The following is a 20182-nucleotide window of genomic DNA, read 5'->3' as shown; positions in this document are numbered from 1 at the left end:
AGAGAGACCGGGGACCTCGTGCGTCAGGGGGCAGCACCCAGCGTTGTCAGCTTCAAGTTACTCGGCCTTTCTGGTTGCCTCCTAAGACCGAGGCTCATTTGTAATCACCCCTGGCCTCTTTCAACATTACGCTTCCCGGCAGTGCCCTGCAACTGATTATCTGGGCTTCTAATTATTTTCCTCCAGATGTATTAAATCTCCTTCTCCCTCCCTAAGATGAACTACATTTTCGCGCCCGTGTTGCCATTATATTGGGTGTGGTTTGAAGTTTTTCTATCCTTTGCCACTGGCAATTCAACCCGGCTTAACTAACTGTCTGAATATGTCACTAACACACCACCTACCCCTCCTTCTGTATCATTCTTTTCTCTGGGCCATTAAACACTTCCCTTCACAGCTGTTTAAGAAGGTGGCAGGGGGTTGTTGGGTGACAGGGAGAAAGATCAGGAAGACCTGATTATAATGATTGTTGACTTTAGGCCATGCTACTTCTGTCCGGGACTACCTGTTACATAATACTTAGAAAAATTCCCTTGAGCCATTTGAGGCAAAAGCATTTATTTTTAGGTCGGCAGTAGTACCCGACACATAGACAAAAGATTTCTGATGCTGTAGGGAAGTCAAATCTTATCGAATATAACAAATGATATACTAAATGAGCTTTTATTCCATGTATTATTAGATTTGGGGTGGCAGGACTTCACTGGTAGTAACTAAAAATTTACATAATTTTGAACCAAGTTAAAATTACGATATACTCTTAGGTGACCTCGTACACATGAGTCTGGCTTCCCCAACTAGATTGTAAGTGTAGCAAAGACAGGAATCTTACTTTATAGCTCTTCATACACCAATGTCTAGCATAGTTCTAAGTATAGTGTGGCTCAATGAATAGCACACTATGGTATGCTATGCCTTATGTTTGTGTACTTATCAAGAATCGATAATACCATAGTTCATAAAGATAAGAATATTACTTTGTCTCACTTTTAGTGAACTCTACATTTTAAAACATCTCATATCAGAGAATCAATAAATATACTTGCTATAAGTAACATAAATAAATTTTGTAATGTAAAAAGACACGAAACTAGAAAATTGATTAATTTGTCTACATTGTTTTGTTACAAAAAGAATTCTCTCCAAAAATTTTTATTGTGGGTCTCTGTTAAATATTGGCCCTTTCACCCCAGTGATATGAAGAAGAATTAGTAGGACTAAAATTTAATTCACATGTGATTTTACATATCCTGTATTATGATTATAATTTGAACACTACCATTTTTAAAGGAATTAATATGATTATAGTGATTTTAGTAAAAATTACAATATATAATAGTTTTGGACAGGAAAAACATCTCTGCATTATATAGGTTGGAAAACTGGGCTGGACAAGTTCTCGAAACAAGTTTAAGGCAGAGTAAGGATGTGACTCCAGTTCTCCACCATTCGGTTCAGGGTTTTTTTCTAACACTTGATGCTACCTCTCAAATATGGATTATTATATACTACCAAATGTAAAATGGATAGCTAGTGGGAAGCAGCCGCATAGCACAGGGAGATCAGCTCTGTGCTTTGTGTCCACCTAGAGGGGTGGGATAGGGAGGGTGGGAGGGAGATGCGAGAGGGAGGAGATAAAGGGATACATGTATACGTATAGCTGATTCACTTTGTTATACAGCAGAAACTAACACATCATTGTAAAGCAATTATACTCCAATAAAGATGTTAAAAAAAAACATGGATTATTACTCTTACCTTAACATTTATGCCAGGTTTTACGTTCATTTCTATACCCTCACAAGAAATTTAAACTAAAACTTTTTTGAGCAGATAGGCAGAATTTTCCTTTTTATGATAGATAATCCAGTATCATTCCCACTATACTTAGAACATAAAATGCAATAGACACGTTACTGTATTTTCCCTTCTTAAACATTTAAGCTGTTGTAGAGTCATATTTTCCATGAGTAAAGTTAGAAAAATTTAAGTTACAGCCAGTCCAAAAATACGCCTTGGTTCTGAAAAAGAAAAATCATGTCACACAATGGTAAATACAATATTGGATCAATTCAATTCATTTAAATCCATGTATTCTGGATGCCTCCCAAAATAAGCCTCTTAGTAATTTGTCTTCTCTGAGTTGTTCTTCACAAAACTGATTGCTGCTTTGTGCTTTTCTCTAGATGGATATTTATGTATAATACATAGTTCAGTTTCCATCATTATTTTTCTTAGGTTCTCAGCTAAATGTTCCAGATAACGTATTCATTATTAGGAAAACATTAAAATCGTTATATATTGGCTTCTCCCACCTCCCCAACTAGTTTAGTGGCTCATAAATATGCTGGTTTAATACCTACTCACCAATTCTCTTAACTTCCTAAGATGTCTGTCATCCTGATGTGCTTATGTGTGGATTTTCAAATGGGTCTCTGTCCCTGGTTGGATCGATAATTATTGTCACAGAGACATCTCTACTTCCTAATTGTCTGAGACATGTCAGTATTTTCCCATCAAAGATGAATTTAAATTATGTAGCTCATTATCACTGCCATTTTAGTCTTCCAATTTTTAATTTTTCTGATTTACTAATGGGCACATCAAAATTTATTTTCCTGAGTGTATATCATCCGTTTTCTATTCATAGCTAAGTGTTTGGACGAGCCCTAAGTGTTTGGAAAAGTCCCGTTTCCCTTAAAGAATTCCTTTTACTTTACAGGATGACTCACTATAAATTCCATTATTACCTAAGTGTCTAGACCCCTGGGAGGAAGGTTGGCTTCAGAATCTGAGTTAGTTTCCAGGAGCAAATCTCCTCTCCCTGAAGAAGATAACTGATTGAAGCAGGCCTACGGGGCTGCACCAAAGGACTGACAGTTGTCCCCGGGAAAGCCTGATGGTCTGCAGCTTCATCCCAGACCTAACCCATCAGGTTAGGGTAGCATACTGGAAAGAGGCCTGAAGACCAAAGTCCTGTTGCCCACTCTTCCTGTTAGAACATCAGATGTGTCACTTCAGCAAGTCACCTTAATCTTGTAGGTCTAAATTTGTTCGTCTGAGAACAAAGGAATTGAAAAACTAAATTATCTCTGAGTTTTATTCAAGCTCTTGTAGGGTGGACGCAACATAGGATAACTGAAACAAGTACCAGAGTACACTCCACTTCTTAGAAGCAAGATTTGTTTTTTCTTGGTGACCCAGTGAGCTGTGTAATGGATGGCATTTCCATTTTTGCTTTTGCCATCTGGAAGATAGCTCCAAATATGCAGCCTTTCTCTACAACTCCGTGGTATGCCTGCACTTTGCATATTAACCTTTGCCTTGATTTTAACTGGCTCTACCCTTCGTTTCCATTCGACAGCGTCCTTACTGCTCTGTATCTTATTGTGTTTTACGTGTCTCTGCCGGGCACTTCGGAATGAAGCATGATAGAAATATATGTAAAGAAATAAGATAAAGAAAGAAATAAAGAAAGAGGAAAGATGTTGGAGTCAGGTGTGCTGGATTCAGTCTGTCACTGACTAGCTTGTGACCTCAGATAAACCCTCCTGAGTTTCGGTTTCTTCACTGGCAATATGGGCAAATCCTTTCAAAGTTTCCGGAAGAATCAGGTGAGAAAACTTAGCTAAAGTGCCTGGTACAGAGGAAGCAAGCATCAAATATCAATTTCCCTTTCTTCCCCTTTCTTCCCCGCTGCCCAGCTTTACTGAGATATAATTGACAATCAAAAATTGTAAGCAATTATACCCCAATAAAGTTGTTAACTTAAAAAAAAATTGTAAGGTGGAACTTCCCTGGTGGTCCAGTGGCAAAGAATCCGCCTTCCAATGCAGGGGACGCGGGTTCGATCCCTGGTCGGGGAACTAAGATCCCACATGCCGCGGAGCATCTAAGCCCGCGCACCACAACTACTGAGCTCGGGCGCCTCAACCAGAGAGCCTGCATGCCGTGAACTACAGAGCCGTCGTGCTCTGGAACCCGGGCGCCACAACTACAGAGCCCACGCACCCTGGAGCCGGCGCGTCACAACTAGAGAGAAGCCTGCGAGCCGCAGCTAAGACCCGGTATGGCCAAAAATAAATAAAAAAATAAAAAAATCTTAAAAAAAAAATTGTAAGGTTTACAGCCTGATGGTCTGCTATACATAGACATTGTGAAATATTAACCACTGCCAAGCCAATCAACATATCCATCACTTCACATCTTTGCTAGTTTCCAGTTTTTTCTTTGTGGTGAGAACATCCAAGATCTAGCCTTTTAGCAAATTTCAAGTACACAATATAATACTGTCAACTATAGCCACACTGCTGTTCACTATCTCTCCAGAACTTATTATCTTCTTTTTGCCCTTTCTTGATTTAGCCCTGAAATGAATTAGCAAGTCCTAATCGACAGTTCTGAGTTCTGGGCAGGGTTCTCTGTGTCACCAGCATCTCCATTTCCTAGGATGGACACCGTCCACACCAGTCTGGATACAGTGAGAGTTCTAATTCCCTAAGTTCCAACTCTCTCCGTCTCTCTATGTCTGCTACTAGGAATTTAATTATAAGGGAGCCTGGGAGTTGAAAGGCACTGATTTCATACAATGCTTCCCGCAAACGAAACAGAATTTGGTGGTCAAAATCAGGAATCAGGCATCAGGGGACCATTTCTGATTTTGCTTCTGAGCTGGTCATCACACAGTATTTGAAATTCCCACATCAGTTATAAAATGGAGCTAAGTACAGTTGCTGTTTATGAACCCTACAGGGATGTTTGATAGATTTGCAAATTGCTTTAGAGCTCGCAGGTGAAAGGTGCTATAAACTTAGATCACTTATGTGGGAAAACACACTCAGGATAAGGCACTTTGAGTAACCTAATTTCTTTCTGAAGCGTAAGCAAACACCCTTGAGGCTCACGGGAGGAGTTTCTTCTGTGAGTGGAGCTCTTGAATGCCTGTGGATGACAGTGCTATCATATCCACAGTCAATATTTTCATCCATAAATAACAAGTATTAAGTGCACACAAGGCGCTCTGCAAAGAAGCAAATGGCCACATATTTCCTAAGTCCAGTGGAAAAGGTTAATTTCATTTTTAAAAGAGATTTGAGAGAATACATTTATCTGATATCCTTTCCTTTTAAATCTTCAGAATAGAGAATCTGCAGACCTGAAAATCTTTTTCAACAAGTTTTAATTATGACACCCTTAATTCTTATGAATACGTCTTGTTGGTTCTGAAAAAATTATTTTTCATCACAGCCCCTCAATCAATATCTTTGTTTCTTTTCATAAAGAAATGCTCAGAAAACCCAAGGAGAGCATATAAACGCTAGGAGAATAAAGGTTTTGGGGGCAACCTGACAGGAAGGAGCCTTGCTTCTTTCTTACATTGGTATGATGTTCATGACCTCTCTGGAAGGAGGTCCCCAGTTTGCAAAAGACCAACTAACCAAACCGCTCATCTATGTAGGTTAAACAGTGATAGAAGATGTAGCAATTGGGATGCCCGCCTTTCCTGGGAGATGGGGGCGAACACTTGAGATCTAAAAGTCACCAAAACTAAGCTAAAGAAACTCCCAATCCTATTAATTACGAGTAAATAAACAGATGAATTAATAAGGTACACCTCATTGGATGATTTCTTTCAGTTACGTTTGAATTCAGTAAATAATTTTGATAATCTATCGTGTCCCAGATCCTGAGATAGGTGCTAAGCAATTTCAAAGCGCTTGATGGTTTCTCACCCAATGGGCAAGAATTTGCCAACAATTAAGACAAGCCTCAAGCTGGGCTGGGATGCCTGGAGATTTGGAGGGTTGAGGTAAGCACGTTCACGGGATGAAAACTCTTCTGTTGCAGGTTCTCCTGGAGAATTCCAGTTGCCGGTTGCTCTGATGGGGACGACACTTTCTTAACGTGTCTGCTGAGAATCACTGACTTTTCTCTAAGGGACCTCTCTCTGGGACGTTAACCAGAGGGAAAAGCAGAGGATGCTGAGAGACACAAGCCTCGGCTCCTTCCGCTTTAGGGACTGATTGGAACTTCATATATTTCACCAGGCAGTGCATCTTCCAGAGGTGCGCTACCAGAGGTTCACGGGCTGGAAAGCTCCCCCTTTACCTGTTCTGTAGCCGGTGCTGTTCAGATAGACAGCAAAGGTCCGCGGCTCGTGCACTGCCTGCCAGGGGGGCGAGGAGCAGTTCTCATTGTTGGTGTAGGTGTTGTGGTTGTGTACGTACTTGCCCGTGAGCATAGACGAGCGGGACGGGCAGCACATGGGCGTCGTCACGAAGGCGTTGGTGAAGGTGGCCCCCTCGCGCTCCATAATCTTTCTGGTTTTGTTCATGACTTGCAGGGACCCTGGAAGGCACAATGCCAGCGTTGTTAGCAGACAGCACCGCACGATCACCCACCGATGTCACGTCACTCAGGGGCTCTGTTCCCCCTGCCTTGTTGATTTCTCTGCCTTAGCCTGAAGGAGTCTATCATTTGACGAGCTCTCGTTTCTAGAACAAAATGCAACGTTTAGGATTCTGCCATCTCAAATATTTTGCAGAATAAAAACACATTTCAGCTTCTCCCCTCCTTGATCACAAAGGAAAAAAAAAAAAAAGAAAAGCAGGTTTATCTGATCACTAAAGCTAGAATTTTAGAGACGGAGCAGATTCCAAGGCCAGCAGCCCTTTGAAGATTATCAGAGAGCATCAAAACAGAGCATCAAAACTCCTAGCCCACCACACTTGCACCATGCCACAGACATTGCAGAGATGACGAGATAGAATGTTTTCATCGTATGAAATAAAAGAGGGGAGAAGTTTTCCAATTAAGTAAAAGTCCTTCCAAAATGCCTGTTTTTTTTAAAAACTGGGGTAAAGTTGCTTTACAATGCTGTGTTAGTTTCTGCTGTACAACAAAGTGAATCAACTATATGTCTACATGTATCCCCTCCCTCTTGACCTCCCTTCCACCCCCCCATCCCACCCATTTAGGTCACCACGGATCATTGAGTAGAGTTCCCTGTGCTGTACAGCAGGTTCCCACTAGCTATCGATTTGACACATGGTAGTGTATATATGTGGATCCGAATCTCCCAGTTCATCCCACCCCCCTTCCTCCCCTGTGTCCACATGTTTGTTTTCTGTCTGTGTCTCTGTTCCTGTGCTGAAAATTGGTTCATGTGTACCATTTTTCTAGATTCCACATATATGCGTTAATATACGATATTTGTTTTTCTCTTTTTGACTAACTTCACTCTGTATGACAGACTCTAGGTCCCTCCACGTCTCTACAAATGACCCAGTTTCGTTCCTTTTTATGGCTGAATAATACTCCACGGTATATCTGTGCCACATCTTCTTTATCCATTCATCTGTCGATGGACATTTAGGTAGCTTCCATGTCCTGGCTATTGTAAGTACTGCTGCAATGAACATTGGGGTGCATGTGTCTTTTTGAATTATGGTTTTCTCAGGGTATATGCCCAGTAGTGGGATTGCTGGGTCATATGGTAGTCCTATTTGTAGTTTTTTAAGGAACCTCCATACTCTTCTCCATAGTGGCTGTATCAATTTACATTCCCACCGACAGTGCAAGAGGTTTCCCTATTCTCTACACTCTCTCTAGCATTTATTGTTTGTAGATTTTTTTGATGATGACATTCTGACCGGTGTGAGGTGATACCTCATTGTAGTTCTGGTTTGCAAAATGCCCGTGTTTAATTAAAAAAAGATCTTCAATGTAAGTTCGTATCCTCTAGCAAACTCACCACATACCTGCCAGTTTTTCTACCAGGATAGTACGACCAGTTTATATTTTCACCTGTTTCCACGTCATTTTAAAAGACGGGTTGTTTGTCTGTGAAAGAGCTATGATTCTATCACATCCAAAAGTCTCTGTGTAGTAGTAAAGTATGCCATTTGAACTGTAAAGGATGAAACTGTACATACGACTGCTGAGGAAGGAAGAAAAAACCTATTTCGGTTATCCAGCCAAACATGGAAGCTGAAACCCATCCAAATACTGCAGGAAAAAAAAAAGCTCAGGCCAGAATTCAATCGTCTTTTCAGGACCTGTCAAGAAATGCACTACAGAGCACTACAGCCAAGGCCATTGCATTTCCATCCTGGAGCCTCACATTTCCAACAGGTCCTACTTCTTCCAAAGAAAGGGAGAAAGTCTATGTAGCTTTCCAACAAGGAAGGAAATCGTAATGCAAACCAGGCAAGCATTCAGAGCAGAAGAGAAGCGTGCAGCCATCCAAAAACCACAGTTTTTTTTTTCACATACGAGCTCTTACCATTCACATGAAAACAGAAAAGATGGTTTCTAATTGGGTCTCCTTAGAGCTCCCTGAAATATGCTTCAGTTAGGGGGATTCCTAACTGCTTTTTCTCCCCTGGTTGTATTCAGAGGATCAAGCAACCTTTTTGCCATCAGTGGATAACATGTAGTGAGCCCCCACTTCATGCTGAGCATTCATTCTATTGACCTCAACTCTCTGGACTGATCCCCCAAAGTGTAGCATTAACAAAAGAAATGGAAAACTCTCTGCTGCCTCTGATCTTCAGCAGTAAACTAACCAGATGAGAATTTACATATGAAAATTGCTTAGGGAAATCTGCAGAGCAAGGTAGACGTGAGTGTGGATATAGCAGTAGCAGGACCTATAAAGACAGCGGGGACGAGAGGCAATGCTTAATAAGAGCTCTGCCACAGGAGATGAGGACAAATGGGAGGAAAGGAGGAAGAAAAACATGGGATGGGCCAAGTGTGTTGTGGGTAGCACGGGGAAGGTGGTATGCGCGGTGCACTGGAGGTGGGAAGAAGTAAGTGGAGTGATGAAAATGGCACGTGGATTTTGTGGAATGAAAACGAATATGAAGACTTCTCTTGATGAAATGGGAGGCAGATTTAGCCAATAGCTTGGAGGCTGGGCAGAGATATTTGGATTTGACAGAACAGACAAAATGACGGCAGAGCAAGTTCTTTGTCAAAGGCATGAAGGACATGATAAGAAAGGAGTCTTTGAGAGGTGTTGCCATGGCAATGGAAGTATGTGCATTGTTGGATAGGTGGGGAATAGGTTGGTCCATCAAGGGTATGGCCAAAAGGCTGCTGAACCCACCCGGCCATGGGGTGGTAAGAACCTGAACTGGGCTGTGTCTTTAAAATAGAAGGACTCTTAAGAAGCAGACCCAAGAGATGTTGTAATGCATCAGAAGACTGTGAGTTGACTCACAGGTTTGAGCCTAGCTGGACTCAAATTAAAAAAAAAAAAAAAATGCAGCTGGAGGCCATCCTCCAAGGTCCCGAATCACAAAGCTGCAACCTCCAGTTTACAGACTTATTTGGACCGCAGTACAGGATGGGAGGTGAAAATCTGATCTAAGGTCAAATAATCTACAAACTGGGGACTAAAACTCAGCCCCTTGCATCATAATTGCCCCAGCCAGGACTCTCCTCTCATTCTAAATATCTCTCTTTTCTTCATGGACTGAGCTGGTTGTACCAAGGAACTAAAAAATCCCTCCAAATGCTCTGCTTCCAACCGGCCCACACGTCAAAGGGAACAATGAAGACATTTGGTCCCTGCAGGTACTGTGACCACGGTAGCACCACGGGCGGGGTTCCCGGATGTGAGGTTCCTGAATGTGGCTTCACGTTTCTCAGTAAGGAGAAGGTTCTGAGACAAGGCTTCTCCAATGTTAAAAATCACCTGGAGCACATGTTAAATCCTAGACTTCTGGGTCCACCCTGAGATGCTGATTTAAGTAAGACCCAGGAAGGACCAGAGAATTTGCATTTCTAACAAGCTCCCTGAGGATGCTGGCGCGGCCCCTCCCCACTCCTGGAGACCTATTCGAGGCCTGACACGGAACCAGCGAAGCCTCGAGCTGGAAGAGACTTCAGTGGGTGCCTCATTTTAAGTGATCAAAGTGGCTCAGACCGCTTCCAAGCCTGTAAGGTGGGCAGAGAGGAAGAGGAAACACTGATTTCATACTTTTACTCTCACGGATTTTCTACTTTACTCCCACTTCTAAGTGCTTCCCGTGTAGCAACTCATTGAACCCGGACAATAGCCTTCCATAGCGGGTGCTACTATTTATTATTTTCATATCAAGGATGATAAAGTTGAGGAGCAAAAGGGTTAAACAACGTGCTTAGGGCCACACAGACCCTAAGCAGCAGGGCCCGGATGCAAAGGCAGGCGGTCTGCTCAGGGACCACGCTCTTAAGCTGCGTCTAGGCTGAGTCCCGGCTGTGACGTTGACGTTCTCAAGACTGAGACACAGAAATGATGTCTGCTTGGAGTCAGGATATGTCTCATTTTCTGTAATCTCATATCTTGCTTCATCCGGCCTCTTAGGGGAGATGCTAACAGACACTGAAGCCTGTCTCCTGCCCTCTTAGGGGCTGAAGTGATTAAAGTAGCTCGAGCCCAGGTCGAGGTGAGTGGGCTGCAGGCGTGTCTGTCTTCAGAAGCCGACAGTCGCACTGGTGTTCACTGCTGCCTCTGACCTCGGATTCCCTGCGTAGGCACAGATGATGGAGCACAGGAATCCTATACCTCTTCCCTCTGCCGCGTCACTGCACTCCAACGAGGTGAGCGAAAAACTCCTTCTTCTCTTTTATGGCTGTGCAATGATTCATGTCAGCCAACAACACTGCCTCATCCTGCTTCTACAGCCACTATGATTGCACGATTGATATTTCATTGGGAAACTACCAAACACTATTCTGCAAAAAGCAACTCATAATTATGCATCTCCAGCTTGAGAGCAGTGGCTGGGACCATGTCTTGTCCTATAGCTGGAAGGACTCAGTTTTGTTTTAAGCTGAAGCTCCCCACTTCTTTGGGTTTCAGGCCTTTGGTGCCTAAAATGCAAATCGTGTTGATTCTTAGTTATCAGAACAATTATTTCATAGGAATGTCATGAAGCTTAAGGCTAAAGAATCATACCAAGATGCCCAAAGCAGGGCTTCGGAGGGTGAGCACGAGAAGAGAAAGAGCCCTGGATTTGGACTTGGGGGGAAACACCGGGGTGTTTGTCACAGATGCCCTTGAACTTGAACAAGCCCTTTACCCTCTTTTTTCTCAGATGTAAAATGCAGCTAATAATAGCTCTTCGGACTAGTTAGCAGGGCTGCCGAGCAAATGGCATGAGCTACAATTTTAATTTGTGATCACCTCAGCCCCAACGTGTTTCCTTTACTCTTGCATTTTCCATCTCCCTATCTGTAATCCCATCTGAATTCCAAAGCTAAGGTAAGAATACAGAGGTTGCGATAGGCTGAACTTCCGTGTCCTTCCAAAATATATAGGTTGAAACCTAACCCCCAAGGTGATGGTATTAGGAGGTGGGGCTTTGGGAGGTGATTAGGTCATGAGGGTGGAGCCCTCATGAATGGGATCAGCCCCTCATAAAAGGGGCCACAGAGGGTTCCCTTGCCCCTTTCTCCATGTGAGGACACAGTGACAAGACAGCCACCTATGAACCAGGAAGTGGGTCCTCACCACACACCAAATCTCCTGGAGCCTCGATCTTGGACTTTTTAGCCTCCAGAGCTGTGAGAAATAATTACCTGATAAACATCTGTTGTTTATAAGTCACTAAGCCATCCAGTCTATGGTATTTGGTTAGAGCAGTCGTCACGGACTAAGACAGAGGTCAACTGCTTGTTCTACGCTTCAAGACATAAAATGTTAATGCTGGCTTAGAGACATCAGTTCCCCTCCATCCATCACACATCAGTTCCCCTCCACCCATCACATCACACACTGTTCCCCACGCCCCTCTTAAGCAAGAAGCCTGACTTCAATATCATTTAAAATTGTCCTGGGAGGTGGAAGCCTGACAGGGATGTTATGAAGTGACCGTAATTAAGTCCAGTAACTGGCATGGGGGCACTGCTGACTGGGCTGGCTTGAGGACAGGGAAGGTCCAGGCCACAGCTGAATCTTGGGGCTGCCAAGAAAAGCTGTCCCAGCACCAGAGCTCCAGGCTGGGACTGGGGACATCTGCCATTCGCTCTCGCAGGGGTGGGGATGCTCGGACAGCTCAGCGGTGACAGAGACGCCGCTCGGTGTCAGGAGAAGTGGCACTCTTTGGGAATCCTGCAAGATCCACCATGTTTGCAATTCTGGTGGAGTTAAAAATCAAGGCTCCACGAATGGTCCTTTGAGGGGGTATGTGCTAGGTTACTGGGACTAGACAGAGCCATAGCCAGGAATTTAAATCATTCTACAGGCTTCAACTCATGTATTCCCAAATCACATGTGTGAAAAAAGGTCACGAGGGAGAAGATGTCCCACTAATTGGAATGACTTTACCAAAATCACACAGAGAGCCTGGATTACTTCACGTACACGTTAAACTTTACAACAAAGCTTTGCCTTTCCTGATTCAAATATCTTAGCATTTGATTATTCAATATTTCATACAATCAAGCATTAACATTTTCATCGAGGCTGTTCATCATGTCCAGAAAAACTCACAAAACCAGAAATTCAATAATAAATTTTGTCATCATCATCCTTTAAGGAAGTCCCAGATATGTGGCATTCACACACACCTGGCTTCATAGAGCGACACACCTCCGTGTGAATTGCAACAATTCATGGTTTGATGAGTGATAACGGCAAGCAAACACAACTCATTAAATGTGCAGGGTTGTTTCTAGACGCCATTGTTTTATGACGGGGTAAGGTGAATGATTTAAATATATAAATGGCCTGGGCTAAAGCACATCCCTGCCATCTTCCTATGCCAACAGTTAACTATGGAACCTTAAACGGTGATAGTTCCCATATTAAAAATGGCTTTATTGGTCTATTGAAAATTTTAATTCTGAAAGCATTAAAAAGATACCATGATCACACAGAATACCTTTTTCTACCAGAACTGTGAAGTTGGTAGGAAAGAAAAAACAGATGTTTCAGCTAAAACCAGAGGAGGGAAAACAAGTTGGGGAAGAAGGGACCAAGAAGCAGATAATAAATCTGTCTGGCATGTTTCTAGGTCACTAGGACTCATTATTTTTTCCCCTAAAGAGCTAAAGGCCATTAAAAGTGGGGACTAGTTTTTTAGGGGAATGGAAGTAAAAACGCCTACAGGCTAGACAGAGAAGGTAGGCAGGTACAAGAAAAGTCACAGAGCTTTCGTCTTTTCAGTTTTCTATGTTTGATAGACATGTGGGTATACAGAACTTTCCCCTGACTATAAGAAAATCAGCAGGATGGGCATGATGGCAAGTGATCCTTGGCCTAAGTGTTGGGGAGCAGTGGAGAGTGGTGGGGACGGTGAGGGTCTTGGGAGGACATGCCCCACCTAATGGGGGCAGCTTTGACTCCCCTTCAAGCATTTAACTGATGGCTGCCTCATGGGAATGTAAGCCCTCATTCTTCTGAACTTCCAAGAAAAGTTGGAATCTGGATTTCTTTTCTTTTCATGTAAAATCACCTGATCTTTTAAAATGTTGCCTTGGTTTTAAAAAGTGTGCTGGTCAAGCAAAACACATCTGTGGGCTAGCTCTGGACTGTAGTGACCTCTGCTTTAGACAACGTGTTTCCATGTATTTAAGATTTCTTAATTCTCCTTATGATCTAAGAGAAGCATTGGGTCAGCGTTACTGAGATGTTAGCACCAGTCCAATTTCCTAAGAATTTAAGAAATGCCACATTGAGCCAGATCAATGTTCTAATCAGCTCGTTATTTTGTTTCTCAGAGTGGCACCCAGGGACCATTTGGGAAAGATTTAGAGCCTAATCTCTTTGACTCTAGTCTCAGAAAGTTAGGGGAGTCCCACGAACATTTCTGACTTTCTTCTTTTTGATTTGTAAAATATTTTCAAGTGCAGGGAAAAACAGAATAAATAACATGTCTCCTAGCTTTGTCAAAGCTTAGCATTTGATCACAGTTTCTTCAGATACATATTTTCAATTTTAAAATGAAATATGGATACTGCTGAAGTACTTGGTTACCACTCCTTCCCCAGATGGTAGCCATCATCCCAAACTTCATGTTAATCATGTCCATTTGTGTTTTTCTAGCTTAAAAAACCCCCATAATTCGAAAATATACATGTACCCCAATGTTCACAGCAGCATTATTTACAATAGCCAAGACATGGAAGCAACCTAAGTGCCCATCAACAGACAACTGAATTAAGAAGATGTGGTACTGGGAATTCCCTGGCAGTCCAGTGGTTAGGACTCCATGCTTTCACTGCGAAGGGCGCAGGTTCAGTCCCTGGTTGCGGAACTAAGATCCCATGAGCCATGTGGCGTGGCCAAAAACAAAAAATAAATAAAATAAAATCAATCCTACATTATTTTTAAAAAAGAAGATGTGGTACATATATATACAATGGAATATACTCAGTCATAAGAAAGAATGAACTAATGCCATTTGCAGCAACATGGATGGACCTAGAGATTGTCATACTGAGTGAAGTCAGTCAGACAGAGAAAGACAAATATCATGATATCGCTTATACGTGGAATCTCAAATACGGATACAAGTGATCTTATTTACAAAACAGAAATGGACTCACAGACATAGAAAACAAACATGGTTACCAAAGAGGAAAGGAGGGGGAGGGATAAATTAGGATTTGGGGATTAATATATACACACTACTATATATAAAATAGATAACTAACAAGGACCTACTGTATAGCACAGGGAACTATACTCAATATTTTGTAATAACCTATAAGGGAAAAGAATCTGAAAAAAATAGATATATATTTATGTATAACTGAATCACTTTGCTGTACAGCTGAAACTAACAGAACATTGTAAACTAACTATACTTCAATTTTTTAAAAAAAGGTGTAAATCTCCACCCATTAACTTCGCCTAAAAACCTGAACTATTTACAGGGAGAGGCATAACCTGAACCACTTCTCAAGTTGTGGAAAAAGCAAATCCAGAAGTACAGGGACCGCTGGTTAAATTACTTAATCTTTCCGCGGATCAAGTGTTCTCCTGGGATAATGATCTCTGTCCTACCCACCCAACTTGGGTGGGATGACAATAAAATGCAATAATGAGAATAAATGTTCTTTGGAAAAAGATAAAGTGTTATCCACATATGAGGTTCTAGCACTTTTATTAGTAAATTCCTCATGTATTTCACTCTTTTCACAAAGGACTAGTTTACTTTATTTGTCCTCAAAGTTGAGGGAGGGGCCCCAGTCCTACTTAATAAGAGCTTTCCTTCCCAGCTTGTTTCATAAACTTGGATTACAATCCTTCTTAGCCTTTGTCTTTCCAGACAAAGAGATACAATTGTTTTATTCTTTTCCAAAAGGAAAAGTATTCTATTACAATTTTTGTAGTTGTTTTCCTAAGCCTTTTCTAAGTCTGTTATATCCTTCTGGAGGCACAGAAGCCAAAACGCCTGCAGTGTTACAGGTGCAAAAGTTTTGCTTAGGTGAAGATTTATTCAATATTTGGCAAACATAATCACATGTAAGTAAAAAATCAAACCAAAACAAACCACGTCAAAACCACAATTAGAGAACATCTCACACCCATTAGGATGGCTATTATCAAAAAACCAGCAAACAGTAAATATTGTCAAGAATGTGGAGAAACTGGAACCCTTATGTACTGTTGGTGGGAATGGACAATGGTGCAGTCGCTATGAAAACAGTATTGCAGTTCCTCAAAAAATTAAAAATAGAATTACCTATTGATCTAGCAACTCCAGTTCTGGGTATATACCCCCAAAGAATTGAAAGCAGCATCTCAAAGAGACATTTATACACCTGTGTTCATAGTAGCATTTTCACAATAATCAAAAAGCAGAAGCAACACTAATGTCTAACAAGAGATCAATGGATAGACATAGGGTGGATATACATATAATGGAATATTATTTAACCTTCAAAAGGAAGGAAATTCTGAGACATGCTACAACACAGATGAACAGTGAGGAAGGACATTATGCTAAGTGAAATAAGCCAGGAACAAAAAGACAAATACTGTATGATTCCTCTTATATGAAGTACGCAGAGCAGTCAAGTTCATAGAGACAGAAAGTAGAATGGTGGTTGCCAAGGGCTGGGGGTTTAGGGAGTTACTGTTTAATAGGTATAGAGTTTTAATTTTATAGAATGAAAAGAGTTTTGGAGATATTCACAACAATGTGAATGTACTTAACACTATTGAATTGTACACTTGAAAATGGTTAAGAGGAGGACTTCCCTGGTGGCGCAGTGGTTAAGAGTCTGCCTGCCAATGCAGAGGAAACGAGTTCGATCCCTGGTCCGGGAAGACCCCACATGCCGTGGAGCAACTAAGCCCATGTGCCACAGCTACTGAGCCCGCGTGTTGCAACTACTGAAGCCCGTGCGCCTAGAGCCCGTGCTCCGCAACAAGAGAAGCCACCGCAATGAGAAGCCCGCCCACTGTAACGAAGACTAGCCCCCACTCGCTGCAAAACACAAAAGCCAACTGAAGTCTAGAGCAGTTAAGTGTCAAGAAAGATTATGAGAGCGTTACAATCGGCCAGGCAAAAGTCTCCATCAAACTGTACCCACTACCAAGAACATCATTTTTCAGCTGAGAAAAGAAGTCTTCTCTAAATTTGTATCCATGGTTCACAGCGGTTCATCATCAACTTGTTCTGCCAGTAGGATAACAAGACCCATCTTAGTTGTTATCTCGGAACCTAGGGCGTGACCATGTATTTACAGGTTGTTTTAGGAAGGGCTCAATAAATATTTGTTAAAGGACGGATTGAGGGAAGGAATCATGGTTAAATGTGTAGCTGTGGAGACCCAGCCCTAATACAGGTCCTGAGTTTACCATTTCCTAGCTCATCACAGCCTATGCGACTTCTCTAAGCCTCATTTATCTTAAGTATAAACTGAAGAGAGTAATAGTAACCACTTCATAGAGCGACTGTGATGATTAAATGAGTGAATGCTTAGCCTGGTATCTGGGTAGGAAATCAAGGAAGGAAGTAAAGGCAAGGCAAACATGTAGGAAAGAGCTGGGTTGATTGAACCTGGCCGATGACTCTTCACCATTATATCCATGTGCTTCCACTAGAAGCCAGTGTTTAATAACTGCTTAATAAATATCTACTGAATGAATTCATTAACTATAGGATAAGGATGAAATTTTGAACTCTTAAAAATACACTGATCAAACAATTCCTTAATTTATTTTAAAGACAAGGGTTGTATATTGAAGAGGTAGATCATGACGGATACTTGCATTCATTTCTGGGAATTGTGTTAGCCTTTTCAGGCCCCTGTGGGTGCATTTCCAGTTTACTGAGCACCTACTAGGTTCCCAGCACAGTCCCAGCATCAGGACTACAACATAAATAGAACACTACGCTGCCCTCTAGTTGCTCTCAGTTAAGTGGAAGAGACAGGTATGGAAGTACATGGTGGATTTAGTGTCATACGCTGGAGGCAGGTCCAAGGTGGTGCAAAGGAAAGTTCCCTCCACCCTGCTGGACAGCAGGATCGTTTTTGGTAAAGAAGACCCCCCGAGGGGAAGGCATCTGGACTGGGTCACGAAGAATAGGTAGGGCTTCGCCAGGTGGAAAAATGGGGAAAGGGCAGAGGGGATGAGATGTACAAAGGCATGAAATATAGGTGAGGGAGATGAAACCACCAGACATCTTCAGGGAAGTGTAAGTTGTTTCCATGGAGCACAGAGCAAAAGTGAGGGAAAGGGAAATAGCCTTACAGAAACAGGTAGGGACAGATGCCCGGCGCTCATCAGCCTGCAGAGGAGAGGGGTTTCACCGTCTTGGTAAAGGAACCCGGTGGAGGGTTTTAAGCAGCAGAGACCTGATCAGATACTTGCAGGAAATGAAGAATAGGTAGGAGGGGCCAAGACTAGAGGGCACAGGTCACGTGACCAACCAGTTAGGGAAAGACTGGGAGAGAAGAGAATGGCTTCATTGAAAAGGATGGATATGAGAGATGTTAAGGGAAGTGAATTCAAAGGTCTTCACTTTACTTGCCCTGTAGGTGAATGAAAACTTAAACCACCAGCCACATACATACTAAAGTCATACCTGCAAGACTTTTCATTTTGGCATGATGCCTGAAAATTCTTGCTTAAGCAATTAAGTGAGAGGGACTTCCCTGGTGGCGCAGTGGTTGAGACTCTGCGCTCCCAATACAGGGGGCCAGGGTTCAATCCCTGCTCAGGGAACTAGATCCCACATGCATGCCGCAACTAAGAGTTCACGTGCCACAACTAAGGAGCCCGCCAGCTGCAACTAAGACCCGGCGTAACCAAATAATAAAAATTTAAAAATAAGCAGTTAAGTGAGAGAAAACAGACTCTGCAAGTCACCTCCAATAATCATTACCTCTGCTGGCTTTTAGTGCCTTTGTTTCCAGCTGAACCCAAAGAGTTGACTTTTTGGGATTCTAGGTTTGGTTTCCAATTGGAAATCAAAATCCCTATCCCTGTGGATCAAATTCCAGCCTGGAGGGGTTTATCCTCAAAGACCCTAGCCAGAGGAGCTCTGGAAAGAAGCCCAGGGTGCTCTGCTAGCAGGAAGTCTAAAAGCTACTAGCGACGGTCAAGTTCAGCGTGATGGATAAGCCTAGCTGAGCGATTTCTTGAGAGCAAGGAATTGCGTCCAGGAATGGAAATGAGTGGTGGTGACAACCTGTAAGGGCAAGCTTTTCATTTGTCCTAGGTACCCTAGAAGAACTTGACCCTAAGCTTATGGGCAAGACCATAGGGCCGGGCCATTAAAGAAAGTGAGAAGGTGAGAAACCAAATCAGGTGATACAGAAGCTCAGATGAAACACCAGATGTTGGCAGGCTTTCTAAGTGCTCTAGAATTAACCCAGGTGAGCGAGTTCTTCAGAAAAGCATCCTGTCTAGGGTGGTAGCAGTGAATTACTACCGGGAGGATGTGCAGAATACTGTAACTTTCAATTCCCTAACAATCACAAGCTGTGAATAAAGGAGTCACCTTAATAATAATGACCATCGACAAGTTTTTTTTTTTTTTTTAAGGCTTCGGACGCGCAGGCTCAGCGGCCATGGCTCACGGGCCCAGCCGCTCCGCATGTGGGATCTTCCCGGACCGGGGCACGAACCTGCGTCCCCTGCCGCGGCAGGCGGACTCTCAACCACTGCGCCACCGGGAAGCCCCGACAAGTTCTTTTTGTATCCACCTATGTTCATATGCAGAGCAGAGAATTACAGTCATAATCTCATACTCTTTGAAACAAATTTGCCCAAATATCTTGAAAAGAGCTTTCCAAGGCGCACGATCCAACACTTGACTTCTACAGTTTCGTGCTTCCTCTCGCCTGCCATCTTCCCATCCTCCCAGCCCACCCCCAGCTTCAAAACCTTAAGATCAGAAGAGTCAAGTTGAAACACAAACCAAATGCTTTATCATTAATATGAGTACATTTTATAACCCAGGGTGTTGGTTCAGGTACTACCATTATGTGTCAAACCCCCAAAAGTTAACTGACTGTTACTGATAATGCAAGCCAGCAAATCATTTGAGCGAAAGAGACCAACAAGCGACAAACCAGTGTCTCACCCAACTCCACGTCTTGATCATCAGTGAGTACGAGAATGATGTTGGGTCGGATGTTTTTTCGCTCCTGCTGTATCCGGCCTCTGAACCTCGGGGATCTGATGGTTGAACCGAGGCTCCCCAGTAGCTGTGTGCCCAGCACAGCCAAAACCAGAGCACAGCAAGAATACTTCATTGTGCTTGGTCCAATGTTGCAAAACTGACAAAACGTCTGTCTCCTGGTTCCTGCAGCTCTGGGCAGTCAGAGAGAAAGGGAGAGCGAGAGACGAAAATGAAATCCAAACCCCAGACACAGTTGCAGAAAAAGGACTACAACTCAGCGAGAACTGGCACAAAAACGCAGAGAAAGGGCTGCCCGTGAGTCAGAAGTGGCAAACCCTACCAGGCGTCAGGTCGTTTTTTTAAGCGCTTGATTATTTTGCAAATTCACTTTTGTCCTTTATTCTCATTCCAACTTTTCCGATTTCAAAATTCATTGCCAAAATAGAATTTCCAACACAGAGCTCAGATGTAAAAGCTTTCTGACAAGAGCTAATACCTTGAATTAGGTATCCTGGTTGAATAATCAACTGCTATACTCAGAGGTATTCAGGACATCTGCAGATGGGGTCCTGGAAGGGGGAGAAAAAATACAAAAGGAAACGTCA

The 20182-nt window shown here is 42.7% G+C and overlaps 1 protein-coding gene across 3 annotated transcripts in view; it reads right to left on the bottom strand.

Annotated features, from left to right (window-relative positions):
- SULF1 (sulfatase 1) overlaps nucleotides 1-19710 on the bottom strand; it is a 70328-nt gene extending 50618 nt beyond the window's left edge. For all 3 annotated transcript variants that reach the window (XM_024739011.1, XM_024739010.1, XM_024739009.1), the window contains exons 1-2: nucleotides 19539-19710; nucleotides 6109-6348 (exon numbers count right to left, since the gene is read on the bottom strand). In XM_024739011.1, coding sequence (XP_024594779.1) covers nucleotides 6109-6348; nucleotides 19539-19710 — 412 coding nt within the window. The remainder of the gene's footprint in view (nucleotides 1-6108; nucleotides 6349-19538) is intronic.
- Between the last annotated feature and the right edge of the window lie 472 nt (nucleotides 19711-20182).

This window comes from Neophocaena asiaeorientalis, unplaced genomic scaffold (assembly GCF_003031525.2).
Source record: "Neophocaena asiaeorientalis asiaeorientalis breed wild unplaced genomic scaffold, Neophocaena_asiaeorientalis_V1.1 scaffold299, whole genome shotgun sequence".
In the NCBI taxonomy this organism is placed as follows: Eukaryota; Metazoa; Chordata; class Mammalia; order Artiodactyla; family Phocoenidae; genus Neophocaena; species Neophocaena asiaeorientalis.
This window is presented reverse-complemented; position numbering and strand designations above follow the sequence as displayed.